A 15106-nucleotide genomic window follows, 5' to 3' on the forward strand; every position below is an offset into this window, starting at 1 on the left:
GAGCTGTTTACTTTCATTCTACTTTCACCTTTGTACAAATCTATGAATTCAATATCCCGTTCTTTCTCGCGAAGTTAAGAAAGTAATTATGTAAGATCTGAAGGACGAATGAATTTTCATTTGATTTTTATGCTACTGTAAAATGAAACAAAAATTTTAACTCAAACAAAAGCAAGAAATGTTAAGTAATTGTGCCGTCTTTAAAAATGTACCATGAGCGTGATATATTACAGTAGCAACGATTCTATTTCTGTGGACACTCTGTCAATAAGTGACAATATCTCGTACATTAATGATAAATAACTTAAAAAGTATTTATTTTGTTTACCAAGGTACAAATTTCAGAGCCGTGCGAACAAAATTATCAACGATTTTGATCCATTTCAGCTTTCTTTGCTTAGTAAATTAATATCTATTTTCTGGGTGTCTTACGTACGACAGTTAACACTAGTGCATTGTCTTGCATTGAGAGTGTGTTACAATTATATACCTGTAAGTTTTCCTATTGTTTATTATAATTAAGAATTAATTTTCGTATTCATTTAATAAAAAAACAATATTCATAACAGACAAGACGTTGTTTTCTTTTTATATATACTATCTGTACAATGGATACCGTTTCAATACTTCAATACATTTTTAATTCACAAACTTAATAAGTTATTACAAATACATTTGAATACTACCAGCAAACGAACAATGGAATGAAATGATACGTGTTAGTAGTTATATTATATAATTAAGATCGACATTTTTTTTTACTTAAAAAAGAGTTTTATGTACAAGTGATAAAAAATGTGTTCATTCGTAAATTTATGTTAAATTACCCGTACAAGTTCATACACATTACATCGCTATCACCAAGCAGATACTGATAAGTATCCAAGCCTTAGCAGCACACTATCGAACTTTTAAATAATATCAATAACAAATCGTTTGCTAAGAGTTTAAATGAATCAATGCAAGAAAATGTACTATCCTTCTAACTTAATCGACGTACCATAAGAAAGTTTAATATAGAACCAACATTCGGTGTTTGTGTTTTCATATGTGCTTCCTCCAATGTGTAGATATCTCCCTTATTTCCTATAATATATATAAGTAATTTATAAAAAAAATATTTCAAATCGTTACAAATTAATATTATAGAATATTTATACATACTTAGATTTCTTCGATCCCCTATCATTTCTTTCTGCACTATCTTCACGAGTTCGTTTCTTACTGCTAGACGAAGAGTGATTTGACGACTTGTGTTTATCATGTTTATCGCTCTTCTTGGGACTAAACAAAAACAGAACATGAAATGTAACATCGCCAAGCACACACGTACTTGTGCTAATCACCTGTGTTTGGATGATTTGGAAGGAGACACTTTCTTGTGTGATCCCCCACTCCGCGATCGATCCGATCTTTAATTATTGAAATATATACTTAACACAATTTTATCACAAAATCACGTCTTTCTATGTCTAAAATAGTTGAAATCCTACGTCCTAGAGAAACGTGTAATTTCTTACCTATGTTTATCCGACGACGATGATTTTTTATCTTTACTACTGGACGAACTTTTACTTTTTGAACTTGAAGAACCCTTGTGCTTCGAATTATGCCTATGAGTTATATATTTGAGTTAGTGACAAATTTAGAAATATGTAAGATTAAGTAATATACCTTAGAAATATGTAAAATCAAGTAATATACCTGTCTTTTGATGGTGATGGTGAATGTTTTCGACTTCCTTTTTTCTTTTTACTTGAATTATAATCATCATGGAATCTATCTTCTCCTCTTTCTTTGTCTTCTTCAGCTGCTTCCCGTTCTAAGTCAGACCAGTCTTTACCAGATTCTTCAGAGCTACCCAACTCCTCTTCTAAAATGTAAATTTAAAGAAAAAAAAATGCTAAATAATAAACAAGATACATTTTTTTAGTATTTAAATAAAATGAAGTTTGCAAATATTACCTTCGCTATCTGAATCTTCTGAAGCTTCAGAGTATTCAGAATCATCATCAGATTCCTCTTCAGTGTCAAAGTCAGATGGCTACAAATAAAGAATAAAAATTGTTAATGTCTATATAATTGTTAATATTAAATCTTATAATATGCAAATTTATCTTATTGTTTATAATTATTTCACTAAATTCCATACCTCATAAGCATCGTCTTCTTCTTCCTCCTCGTCTTCTACTTCATCATTTTCTGCATCACTCTCTGGGTCCAAGAAACTCCAACCACCACTGTCAAAGAATCCTACAGGATCATCTGTGATAGTTTTCATAATCTTTGTCCAATTCAAAGATTGTACACCTTCTGTATATCTGATGTCACACGAGCTAAAAAGAAAAGTAGCATGTTTATATTTTATTCTCAAGAAATTAAATCCATAGAAAATAGAGAAACGCAAAGAACTTACTTTAGCCACTCCTTTACATGATCTAACATGTTCATGGGAATGGCATTTAACATAGCGACTTTTCTATGATAGTCTTTGAAAACGAAAATCATATCAAAATTCTTAAGGTGAAATTGTACTCTTTCAAAGTGAACAAGTTCAACATCTTCTAAAGTTATAACAAATGGAGGCTAAAATACGAAAGAAATATGATTAACGAATTGGTACTTATAGTTCACATGAAAGTAATTATATATACAGTAAAATTTACCCATTCTGTGAGATTTACTAAACAACCACTAGTGGGTTGCAGAAGAACAGTACTCCTGAATGGTGCTCCAGGGAATCCCAGATCTCGGAACGGTGTATCAAATTCAATTTCTTGTTTCGTCATGCTTTCGACCTGAATAATATTTATTATTTCTTAGAATTTATTTATTAGTCTTGTAAAATAAAATGTTTCAATCATTAAACATTACTTTTTCACAAAAACTCTTAAAGGCAGTTTTCAATTTGTGCCTAAGTTCTCGTTCTGATTGTTCAGCAGCAAGATCGTCACGATCGTGCATGTGTTGATGTTTCCCTAAATCTGTCGTGATTTCACCAACTTCTGTATAAAACTGCACGTCCACGTGCTTCTTTTTACCAAACATTATTGCATGCTGAAAATAGTCTGTATTTAGTAAATGATCGCTAGTAAAAGTAATTAAAACTAAAATAAAGATATATACTTTTAAATGAAAATGAAGTAATATGATCATTTCGCCGTCACATGGTTGGAAAAAGGCATTTTTAATATTATTGTAAAGAATATCAACTTTATCTCCTCTAACCGAAGTGTAACGGAATCCATTCACATGTGCTTCTAAACCTCCTGTCATTCTCTTCGAAACGATATTTGGTCGAATGTACAAGTCTTTTAGTTTTGGATTACCCTTATTTTGAGAGAGTATTAGAGTGTCCTGTTTTACAAGATCCTCCTTCTCCCTTTCTTCTGCTTCTCTATTTTTGAATTTCTTTTGAACTTCTTTAATTAATCTAAAGGCTGTGTTTAAATTAGAAGATGGTGCTGAAATTTCACCAGGCTCTTTGGTGTTTGTACTTCGATATGTTCTAGATGATAAAAATAAAAATTTTATTAACATATATTTACACAATTCATCTTAACATTGATACAACTTGTAATTATCATAAGGAATAAGAAATGAAATAAAATTGTACACTAACACTTCTTTGACGAATGTAGCATCGGGTTGTGGATATGATCCACCTTCGTTCCGACCCATTGTGGCACCAGGATGAAAAAAATTTATTCGGAGGTACGTGTAATCTCCTTCTACCGACTGAGAAATATTTTTAATTGTGGATATATGGAAGGGTACAGGAATCCCAAAAATGGGCAAAATTACAGTTTCATATTTTTTGTCTGAAATATAGATATATAACGTATAATAAATAACATATCAAATTTATTTTATAAACAAAATACAAATACACTTACCAACGTATAACTTCAATTCCTTTACTTCTGGTTCTCGTGGCATATGACTCAAACTTTTGTACGATATTGTTGACTTCCGTATCTTTTCTTGTTCCTTCCCACCAGATTGTTGAGCTAACCGAGCTTTTGCAACTTCATTTAGCTGTTGTGCCAGTTCTTTTTGATGTTGTTTTCTCTTTTCCTCAGAACTATGTTCTGTTCTCAATTTAGATTCTATTACAGCTGTTCTCTTTCCACGACCAAGGATCTCAGGTTTAGGTTCATTTTCCTTTCCACTTCCTTCTTCTTCTTCTTCCTCTTCATCCTTAACAAATATTCCAATATTTTTTACCTTTTTTTTCGAAGGTGTTAAATTCGTAGCAGGTTGTGCCTGAAATAAATAATTTTATTCTAATTTCTATTTTTCGATATATTAAAAAAATTACATGTTTTTAAAGCAAAGATTAGTACCTCATTAATCATAACTGTGTCACCAATGAAAAGTGCATAGGTTTTTCCTTCTTTATCAGTAGCTTCTGAGTTTGTAAGATTCGCCAATCCAACATTTACATTGAATACCATGCCTTTCTTTAGTACTGCATGAGTTTTTGGACCAATAAGTAAAGAACTTTCTCTAAATTCAATACCCATCGCAAATCCAAAGTGTTTGGTTAAATGATCAATCATCTCCGGTTTTTCATCCTTTACATACTTTACCCCTGTTTCATATACTTCGCTTATTTTCACTCCAGCTACTAATTTCTTTAGAATTTCCTCTTCTAATTGTAAAAGGAAGTTATAATTATCCTACAATAAACGTACATAATTATTAAACATATTTAATTTGTTATTAAAGCATGTTATTACTTAATATTTTGTTTAAAACTTACCTCAATGGTTTTAGTAGGATTTACCAACAATGTTCGAACTATATTGGAACAATAAGATTTGTAACGAGCTCCAAGAGAGCAAACAATGACACCGAAATGTAAAGTGTTTTTATCACTAACAACACTAAACTTCAAAGAGTAATTTCCACCACTTTGTATTATCGCAGGATAACACATATCTACTTGAGTAACATCAACACTAGTTACATACTTCTTATTTGTTATAGCAGCATCTACACCTTCTGCAAGCTTTGAATGCTTAACTTTCTAAAATAAAGATGTATAGATATTAGAACTAGAGTGCTTAGATATTAAATATTTTTAAATGAATAAAAACCAAATACCTTATCAGAATCTATAATTTCCATAATTTGATCCTTAAGATACTTTGTGAAGACATCCACAGATACTAAACACGCCTTTTTTATGGTATGAATTTCAGCATCTTCTTTTGGACACATTACATATGCAGCTGCAGCACTTACATCAATCTAACACATTAATGTATATCATGAAATAACCAAAATGTTTGGTATTATATATTGTATGATAAGAAAAAATCGCACACCGTATCAAAAGATTCTGGCTTTAATGCAGCTCTCCACGCGTCCATAAAGGCACCTGGATAATTTTCTTTAGAAAAAACACCCAATGTTTTACCCTTTTTACTTTGTTTTATGATCTCAATAAGTTTAGCAAAATTGGCTTTATCTTCATCATTCTTTAAAAAATAAAAGAGTTTAATACCAACATTAGAAATAAAATTCAATGATTATTAAATCAAAATATAAATTATAGAAAATACATACTCTATCCCTCACAAGTAATTTTACAGAAGGTACACCAGTGTCTTCCGTTTTCTGATTTTCAAGTTTTCTGACAAATTCAATTTTTTTCTTACTAGCCAAGAAACAGATACACTCTTCTGCTAAGATCATTATAGTATCTGTAAGTTCATAACTGAGAAACCATGTCTGAAACAATATGTTTATAATAATTTTATCTTTTACATTTAACAAAATGATAAAAGAAACTACAACACTTTAGTTACATAATTGAAATTTATTCTGATAATATTAACTCTACAAATTGTTCTTTTTTCATCGTGACAAACTAAGAATATGTATAATATACATGAAAAACTTGTAACATTCTATGAAAACCATATTTTTCAGAATTACAGAGATAAGGTTATGCTATTGTTTACAAGTGCACACGCAAAATATAAGATGCAAAAACGCATTAGAGCAATACAAAAAGTATAACTTACCTGCAACGCTGTCGATTTGCTGTACACGATATCCTCGTCCGTGCCCACGGCGGAAACGAGACAATCCATTTTACTAAAACTATCGTCTGTACCAACTTCTCCATCCTATTTAATAAAAATGATCATACGTTGTTTGTCAAACGATTACATTTATTTTTAACAGCGGAACGAAACATTTCAAATATCTTACCTTCCATGCGGTATAAAGCCGCTTCATACGCCGAAAAAACGTCTCTTTATCAACGGATACGTTTGCCATAACTTCTTGTTTTTCACCTCGTGGTTCTGTGAAATCAACTCGGCATAATTATAATACACCAAAAATCGTCGCTCGTGTTGCGGAGATGGCGGGATTTATAACCAAACCGCAACCGTAATCCGCAAACTATAACCCACGCGGCGGGAATGGTTTCATGCAGCGTAGTTTGAGAAATTAACGACACCCCAAGCGGCCGCTTGTTCAACTAACGTTCACACCACAATGTGTATTGATGATTAATTTTTTTTCATATGCAAAGTATTGAAAGAGAATTAGTCACTAAATGCTGATAAACAAATGTTGCAATATTTATACCGTTGCGTACTTGTCTTGATATGTCATGAATACGGTTGCGAATCTGTGTTAATATATCTGGCGCGACTTTGTGTGAAATCTTACTGTGTAAATCTTAAACCATGGTTTGTCAAATAATTTCATATTTTTTACATTTTGGAATATTAACCAATTATTACCCTTGTTAAGGGTTTAGAAAAATTTTTTGTTTAAAATTGATCTTTGTCTTAAAAAAATGTCAGCATAAAAAATTTTTAATAACAGACAGATATCGTTGAATCGAAAATGAATAAAAAAATGGGTTATGATTAAGATTAAAGTATGTATTAAATACGGACTAAGAAAGAGGAAAAAAGTATAGACTAATAAAACAATATAAAAATACTTTAATATTGATTATTCCTATGTCCTGTAAAAGTATTAAAACATCTTTTCGTTAATTTTATCATACGCCATTTATGATCCATATTATGTATATAATAAATATACAAGGTGTCCCAGTACTAATGATATCACGTTGGTAATTAAGCAAATTTATATATACCAAACAAATTTTTTAATTCAATTTTCTCGAAAACAAATTCTTAAATGTACAGAATTTATTCTATATTTTCATTTCAAATATATTTTTGACCTATTTTTTCTTTAGGTACAATCACTTCCACCTCATCTATACTATCAATATTGGGATACCTTATATATACCGATCATACTTGGAAAAACAACATTGAATAACGAATCGTAAGACTATTCACTCTATGGTTAATGTTAATGCATGCACACATGTGTGCATTAAATACATATACATACACTGTTAAGTTTTGTATCAGGGCGTCAAACAATTTTACTGTAAATAAAACTTTCAATCTTTATGGTAAATCATTATAAAAAATAATTATCTTGAAACAATGATATAATTATTTATGATCATATATACATTATATTCTGGTAATTTCTAAAAGAATTATGAGCATAATTCATTGACATTATTGCTCGCTCATGCCGATTTATTAGTGTTATCTTATATGTTGTTGAGTGAGTGAAAGACACACAATTTTTATACTATTTAACATGTTTTTTACCATATACTATGGCAAAACGATCCCGTGAATAATGTCAACTGGTTTGTAGATTAGAATTACATTTGCGCGTTAATATGTCGCTATAAAAAATAATGAAAAGAGTTGCAAGAAAGAAAAAGTTTTTTAAAAAATTTCGTCTCGACTGGGGCGAATTATATTTTTCTTAATGGTTCGTCGAATCTAATCTGCAAAAATATTAACGATCGTGGACCATTTTCCGTTTTGTTAAAAAAAAACACCTGTGAAAGCCTTATCAAAGGTAGTGCAACGGATCATGAATGTAAGTGGAGATTTTACATTGTTCGTTTAGTGTAATTGTGAGACTGTCACTTCGATGCATATAAATATCTATTTCATTCACTATATTCATGATACATATGTATTAATTAATGTATCAAACTTGCTGAGTAAATTTCTATATCTTTTTAGAGAACAATTTTTACTTTAAATACTTTGAATTTTTATATTTTATTTATAATATATAATATAATATTTATTTTGTATTTTAATATAATATATTAATATAATGTATTATAAATTAATCTCTTAATATTTTATTTATAATATATAGAAAATAGTATTTTTATGAACTAACTTTTGCAAATATAAATCTATGCTTTATTGTCACAATGCAAATTGTTTAGAAATATATTTGAATATTTTTTCCAGTTTTAGTTAATAGTGATGAATTGAATGTATTTTTATATGTTTTACTTGATTTAAAGAAAAAGAAATAATGCTTTAGTGACTACTTAATGAGAGGTTAATGCTAGAAGGCACTTAGATGTATTTGTATTTAAAGAGTTTTACTTTGCTTCTTTTATGTAAACTATTTTCAGAATGCCTTGTTCTACATTATTTTGGCACCTAGTACATATGAACTTGCTTATGTAACTGACGTTAGATTACTGACTCTATGAATTTATTTTCAATGACATCTTCTGAATGTAATTATTTTCAATAGTGATATATGATTGATCAGTCTGTGACAATGCATAGAACTGGTTCATTCAATATGCTTATTTATTACAATTGACAACATAATTGTTGCCTTAACCTTACAGTTGCAGTACTCAAAGCAATGTTTTTTAAGCTCTTTTAATGATATGTACTAACGCTTAAAAACATGAATAAACTTTTGCATAAACAAAAACATACTTATTGCTTTTTATAATTGACAATTGGCTCATTGAATTATTAGACAGTTAGAATTAGATTTATGTTTGTTTGATTTACCTATATATAACAATTTTCTTTAGCTATTTATATTTGCAGTTAATATATTTTGAATAATTTTCTAACTCTTCATTTAGGTGGTCAGCATAGCAGAGAGGTGGTGTCGGGAAGGTGGTTGACACGCCTTCGTATCTTTGAAATGATTGAAAGTGTATCACGTAGAGCGTTGAGTGGCTCCAGTGGGAGCTACCACGTTCGTGGTGCTGAACTAGCAAGAAATCGTAGATTGAAATCTCTTTCTGCTGCTGTTGTCTTCCTTGATGACACGCAACACACATTTCAACTAGATGTGAGTTTATATAGTGATTCTAAATAGTATTTCTTGTGTTGCATTTATGATATGATAGATATGATATGAATATTTCAAAATGTTTTAGAAAAGAGCAAAAGGTCAAACATTATTAGATTTAGTATTCCAACATTTAGAACTTGTTGAAAAAGATTATTTTGGTTTGCAATATGCTGAAAATGGAGCCACAACGTGTACATATTCACCAGATGAAATGGTAAACTTGTCTATTCAATTTATTAAAATCTATTTACAAAATTTATATTAATTGAATAGCGTTATAATTGAATTTGTGTTTTAGAGATGGTTAGATCCTAGTAAACCAGTGAAGAAGCAGATAAGAAGTAAGGGTAAAGATCGTATTCAGATGCTTGTTCACACTACTAAATACAAAAAGATGAAAGATAATTTAATATAATGTATTGTTTCAGGTGGACAATTCTATTTCAAAGTGAAATTTTATGTATCTGATCCTAGTAAACTACAAGAAGAATATACTAGATATCAGTTTTATTTACAAGTTAGAAGAGATATTCTTCATGGAAAACTTCAATTATCGCCAAGTACAGCATGCCTTATTGCTAGTTATACTGTTCAATGTATGTATTAGATACATTGTAACATCTGTTTCATTGTAAAATTTATTCATAATACATCATTATATTTTTATGTAATTATAGCTGAGTTGGGTGACTATCATCCTGAAGAACATGGACCAGGATATCTTTCTAGATTGCAATTAATACCAGGTCAAACTGAAGAAATGGAAAAGAAAATAGCTGAGCTGCATAAACTTCATAAGTATGTTGAAGTTATATATATAATATTAATAACCCAAAGTTTATAAAACTTTATAGAATATTTATACTATTTTACAGGGGTCAATTACCAGCAGATGCAGAATTCAATTTTCTAGACCATGCAAAAAGGTTAGATATGTATGGAGTAGAATTACATAAAGCTAGGGTATGTATTTATCCTATAACCTCCGTTGCAGATTTTCAAAACACGCATTCTTTTAATTTAAATATTTTTTTTAGGATTCAACAAATAAAGAAATACAATTAGGTGTAACATCTATAGGTTTAGTAGTGTTTCAAAATGGAATAAAAATTAACGTGTTCTCATGGTCAAAAATAGTTAAAATATCATTTAAGCGGAAACAATTTTTCATTCAACTGAGAAGGGAACAGGTTCGTTAAACATTCAGTTCACAATTTAGAAGTCAATTTACATATTGTTATATTATACAAACTAATTTTATTATAGTCAGAGAACTATGATACTCTCCTTGGCTTCAACATGCAAACATATCGGAGTTCGAAAAATTTATGGAAAGCGTGTGTAGAGCACCATACATTTTTCCGACTTCACAGTCCTAAAACGAGGCCAAGGCGGTTTCCACTTACTTTAAGCAGTAGGTTTACATATTCAGGACGTACAGAATTTCAAACAGTTGAGGATGGGAAGCATAGAGCAAGAGTAGAAAGAACGTTTATACGGTAACATTAATTTATTCAATATTAATAACATAATATTAGTTCAATATTAACTTAATGATTTAAATTATTTAGATCTCCAAGTAAAAGATTAGTACATGGAGTAACATCAGCTCCAATTATCGAAGAGAAAGGAAAATTATCTATGCCCCCTGGAAGACCGCCTAGACCATATGATAATAAAGTTCAGTCTCTTGGTGCTCGTGAACCTCGTCGAGCGTGGGGTGAAGGAAATCCTAGCGATGAGTTCGTTGAAACTTATATTTAATATTTGTAACTTTTTTATATTTATATTAATTTTTGTTCCTTTTATGTACCATAGTGAAGGTGGCTTTTTGTCCCTCCGTGAAGAAATAACGAGCTCGCATACACAAGGCAATGCATTTTCGCCTGTATTAGGTTCTAGAGTTTTAAGTTATGCTGATGATGATACAACTGCTGAAAGGAACATTTATGATCTTCCTGATTATAGTGAACCTACAAGTTCGCCTGCTCCTCAGGTATTTATTAATATTTTAATAAACAGTTTCTATGTGCACAAAATAAAATTGAGTATTTGTAGATAGTAGAAGATGGATTAGTTACAATATCTCTGACTCCAGATGAACAAGGTCGGTTTGGATTTAATGTGAAAGGTGGTTTAGATCTTGATATGCCTATTTTAGTATCAAGAGTAGCTCCAAATACTCCTGCTGATCGCTGTTATCCGAAATTAAACGAAGGGGATCAGGTTAGTTGTTATATCTTAATGAAATTAAATTGAACTTATTTTCAAGTTATCTAGATTAACTTTTGCAAACTATTTATTACGAATATATTGGATAAATAGGTAGTGTATATAAATGGAATTGATGTCAGTGGATTGTTACATGAACATGTAGTAAATCTAATTCGTCAATCTCGTGATTCGGGCTCTGGTGAACTGACCTTAACTGTTCGACCGAATGCTTTATATAATGCACTAGCTGGTACTGATGAAACATCTGAAGAAGAACCTCCATATAGGTATTACAGATAATAAAACTAAATTTGTTATACTAAAGCAATGATTAATGTTTATTTTTATGTTGAAATAATCAGGTACGTTCCGGATGCACCTCATGCAGCTATTGGATCAGACGCATTAGCACAGTCGATGTTGCTTCTTGCTGATGGTCTTGCGAGCGGTGCTTTAATCGCGCAGTATGAACAGCTATATAGAAAGAATCCTGAACTTACATCTCTTGAATCAAAAAAACCTGAAAATCAGAGTAAAAATCGTTATCGAGATATTTCACCTTGTAAGCATAAAGAAAAATACAAGAATTTATATCAGTATCTTAGTACTATATTAATACGATTCGAAACATGTGCTTCACAAAATAAATTATAATTTGTGTAGATGATGTTACTCGAGTGATACTTATGGGCTCTGCAAGTGGAGATTATATCAATGCTAACTATGTAAATATGGAAATACCAGGATCTGGTATTATCAACAGATATATAGCTACTCAAGGACCTTTGTCTTCGACTGTCGCTGATTTTTGGCAGATGGTTCTCGAAGCGGGTAGTACCCTTGTTGTAATGCTCACAACTTTGGTCGAACGTGGCCGAGCAAAATGCCATCAATACTGGCCTGCGCTCAATGAAACTCTAACGTTACGAAATCTCACTCTCACGTCTACAGCTGAAAATGTTGAAGATACTTTTATATTTAGAGAATTCATACTCCGTGATATTAATGTAAGAAAATAAAGTAATATTTATAATTTATATTATTATAAATATATTAGAAAAATTCTAAGTCATTTCTGTGCATTTTAGACTGGAGAAGAAAGAGATATAACACACATGCAATATTGTAGTTGGCCAGATCATGGAGTTCCTAGCGATTGGAGACAATTCACAACGTTTACTGAAAGGGTACGGGCAGCTCGAACGGGAATAGTGGAACCCGCAGTTGTTCATTGTTCTGCAGGAATTGGTAGAACAGGTGTCTTAGTCTTAATGGAAACAGCACTGTGTCTTATCGAAGCGAATCAACCGGTGTATCCATTAGACGTCGTACGATCTATGAGAGATCAAAGAGCAATGATGATACAAAATGCTGTAAGTTAAAATTTACAAGTTAAGTTATTAAATTGAAATTTATATATAAAAAGATTATCTTTTATATGTACTGAAAAAAAAAATGATTTTTCTAGAGTCAATATAGATTCGTATGTGAGGCAGTCCATAAAGCTTACAGTGAAGGAATAGCTAAGCCGCTTCCTGAATTCAGTAGGTGAAAACAACACAAATTTGGAATGCATTGTAATTATCATTCTTCTTACATTTTATCGAAATATCACATCACTAGAAGATAATTTTATACTCTGACAATAATATACACATATATTATTCATTAATAGGAGAGATATACACTGTTTCAAATAAGTATTTTCTATCCGTTACGAATATATTTTTATCTAGAAATTTAATTACTCGAAAGATATAACTTTTCACGCCTTAGAGCTTACCCCCCCCCCTTTTTAATTTATGTACCAATATTTTGTAAATAATGAAATTTCGATAAAATTAAGTTCACTAAATTATGTTTAAGCTAAAGTATAAATCTCGAAGCATTATTTGGAATAATTGTCCGTTATGGCTTACCTCTGTCATCATTATTACTACTACCAATCTTTATTTCTAGTTAACACTAAACCTACCGACACTTTGTGTATACCTATTCCTACCGTGTGCGGTCAAAATGACCGATGATTAAAGAAGTAATAATTTTCATGATTTAACTTAGATAATGGTTAATTTATAACTAAATGTATATAAAATGATGAACTTTCATAAAATTTCATCCAAATTTACTTTTGTTTAATTTCAATTATTTATATAGAGATATATCTTATTCAACTTCGCTGCATCTTTTACAAATTATCTTATTATCAAATGTACATTTGCCGCATACATATTTCCCGCATCTTAAACAAATTTTCATAATTTTGTAACCTTTACAATTTTTTATTTGACAAGTTTTTTGTAGTAATGAATCTGAACTTGTTGATAGTTTTATTGCATGGTTTTTTCCCGCGATTCTTTATATAAAAGTAATGTATGCACTAGGTTTATAACAATTTTGTGAATTCTCGGTAAATTGGCCCCATACTGTAGATACCATTGCAAATTTATTGGTTCGTAAACGTTGGCTTTTTTCGCTCTTCTTATCAAATCATATAAACCTCATAATTTCAGCAAAGTCATTTCTGCTCATTATTTTGAAAAAAATGCAGATCTCCAAATTTTATTCCACAAATATGAGACATCTAAATTTTTTGCCTGATGTGCACCTAGTTTTGTTGCATCTAGCTTCCTCTTAGTCCCCAATACTCTAAATGCTTCTTCTTCCATACATTTTATTATATGATTCCTTATACAGTGATCAATGATAAGATAAAATGCCGTTTTTACTTGTCCTTTCATTATATGTCGTTTAGCATATCCCTAAAAATATCATGAACTGATGTCCTGCCAGGTTTGGGACTTGCATCTATTTCTTTCCAAACTGTTTCATCGGGCCCAGTTTCACTCTCTGCTGTCAACGATAATTTCTTTCCTTTTTGCCATTACGTAAACGTTTATTTATAATATTCAACTCTGATTCGGTTGTAAATAGCTTTTCATGTGTTTCCATGCCGTTTTCAGTTGCTGCAGTTTCTTGTTCATCGCACACTGAACAGTCTTTTTCTATGTCCGTTATTCTTTTTATAATTTTTTTTTTTTTTTTTTTGAAGTCTTGACATTTCTAGGGTAAATATTTATCACAGAATAATACCATGTACGGAATACAAAATTATTGTCAAATTTGATATGCTTTACCTTTCCTTTTATAACAACTTTACACAAAATGCTCTGAAATGCTTTCTGTCTGAGTTTTAGAGATAACAAGTTTAGATGTCGACTAATTGGCTAACAAACTGAGATGTATTCTAGTCGAAAGGACAATAGCAAGTAAGAATATGGTTTGTGACGGTGATATTTATACGAAAATATTGATGAGTATTGACCGTTCTCCATCAACGGTTATTCGAGGGTGGAGTTGGGAAAGTTTTTCCCGTGTTTTATCGCAATGAGCAATAATCCTAAGAAACTTCTCGACTTTTAAAATGTTTGTAACAATGGACTGTAAAAAATGCTCAATTTTGTGGCGGTTTCTTAGGATTATTATGGGCCTAAGTTGATATGTCTTGACAGCTGGTGGCTATCTTGATCGAGGGGTGGATTATGTTTTATGACAAGATTATGGGTATAACAGCTGTTATTATTTGTTATTATTGATTTTGTTTGTCATTTGACGTTGAGATAACCTTTTCTTTATACTGATTGCATTTATTTTAAGAATAACTAAAATACTTTGTCGGTCAAAATGACCGCTC

The 15106-nt window shown here is 30.7% G+C and overlaps 2 protein-coding genes across 6 annotated transcripts; one reads left to right on the plus strand and one right to left on the minus strand.

The window, feature by feature from the left end:
- Window positions 1–282: 282 nt before the first annotated feature.
- On the minus strand, window positions 283–6656 carry LOC117209020 (FACT complex subunit spt16). Of its 2 annotated transcripts, XM_033450582.1 has the most exons (20): window positions 6226–6656; window positions 6036–6140; window positions 5575–5739; window positions 5334–5486; window positions 5110–5256; window positions 4766–5032; window positions 4347–4682; window positions 3897–4266; window positions 3623–3821; window positions 3127–3508; window positions 2875–3057; window positions 2667–2798; window positions 2417–2586; window positions 2153–2336; window positions 1966–2044; window positions 1705–1873; window positions 1521–1613; window positions 1347–1412; window positions 1165–1284; window positions 283–1086 (listed from the first exon to the last, which is right to left on the minus strand). In XM_033450582.1, exons 1-20 carry the CDS (start codon window positions 6292–6294, stop codon window positions 1080–1082), a joined length of 3396 nt encoding a protein of 1131 aa, XP_033306473.1. In that variant the 5' UTR covers window positions 6295–6656; the 3' UTR covers window positions 283–1079. The 2 variants fall into 2 exon arrangements, with proteins under 2 accessions (XP_033306473.1, XP_033306474.1); XM_033450583.1 differs by lacking the exon at window positions 1347–1412 and having other exon boundaries at window positions 6226–6294.
- Window positions 6657–7340: 684 nt separating this feature from the next.
- LOC117209021 (tyrosine-protein phosphatase non-receptor type 4) lies at window positions 7341–13156 on the plus strand. 4 transcript variants are annotated; one of them, XM_033450587.1, is made up of 17 exons: window positions 7341–7950; window positions 8984–9195; window positions 9284–9412; window positions 9497–9545; window positions 9627–9794; window positions 9876–9996; window positions 10074–10161; window positions 10236–10388; window positions 10465–10697; window positions 10770–10940; window positions 11017–11194; window positions 11257–11424; window positions 11524–11699; window positions 11775–11974; window positions 12076–12419; window positions 12501–12785; window positions 12881–13156. In XM_033450587.1, the coding sequence occupies exons 2-17, from the start codon at window positions 9046–9048 to the stop codon at window positions 12962–12964; spliced, it is 2697 nt and encodes an 898-aa protein (XP_033306478.1). In that variant the 5' UTR covers window positions 7341–7950; window positions 8984–9045; the 3' UTR covers window positions 12965–13156. The 4 variants fall into 4 exon arrangements, with proteins under 4 accessions (XP_033306478.1, XP_033306477.1, XP_033306475.1 ...); XM_033450586.1 differs by lacking the exon at window positions 7341–7950 and adding an exon at window positions 8292–8432; XM_033450584.1 differs by lacking the exon at window positions 7341–7950 and adding an exon at window positions 8463–8617.
- The last annotated feature ends 1950 nt before the right edge of the window (window positions 13157–15106 follow it).

This window comes from Bombus bifarius, unplaced genomic scaffold (assembly GCF_011952205.1).
Source record: "Bombus bifarius isolate JDL3187 unplaced genomic scaffold, Bbif_JDL3187 scf7180000008165, whole genome shotgun sequence".
Taxonomy (NCBI): domain Eukaryota; kingdom Metazoa; phylum Arthropoda; class Insecta; order Hymenoptera; family Apidae; genus Bombus; species Bombus bifarius.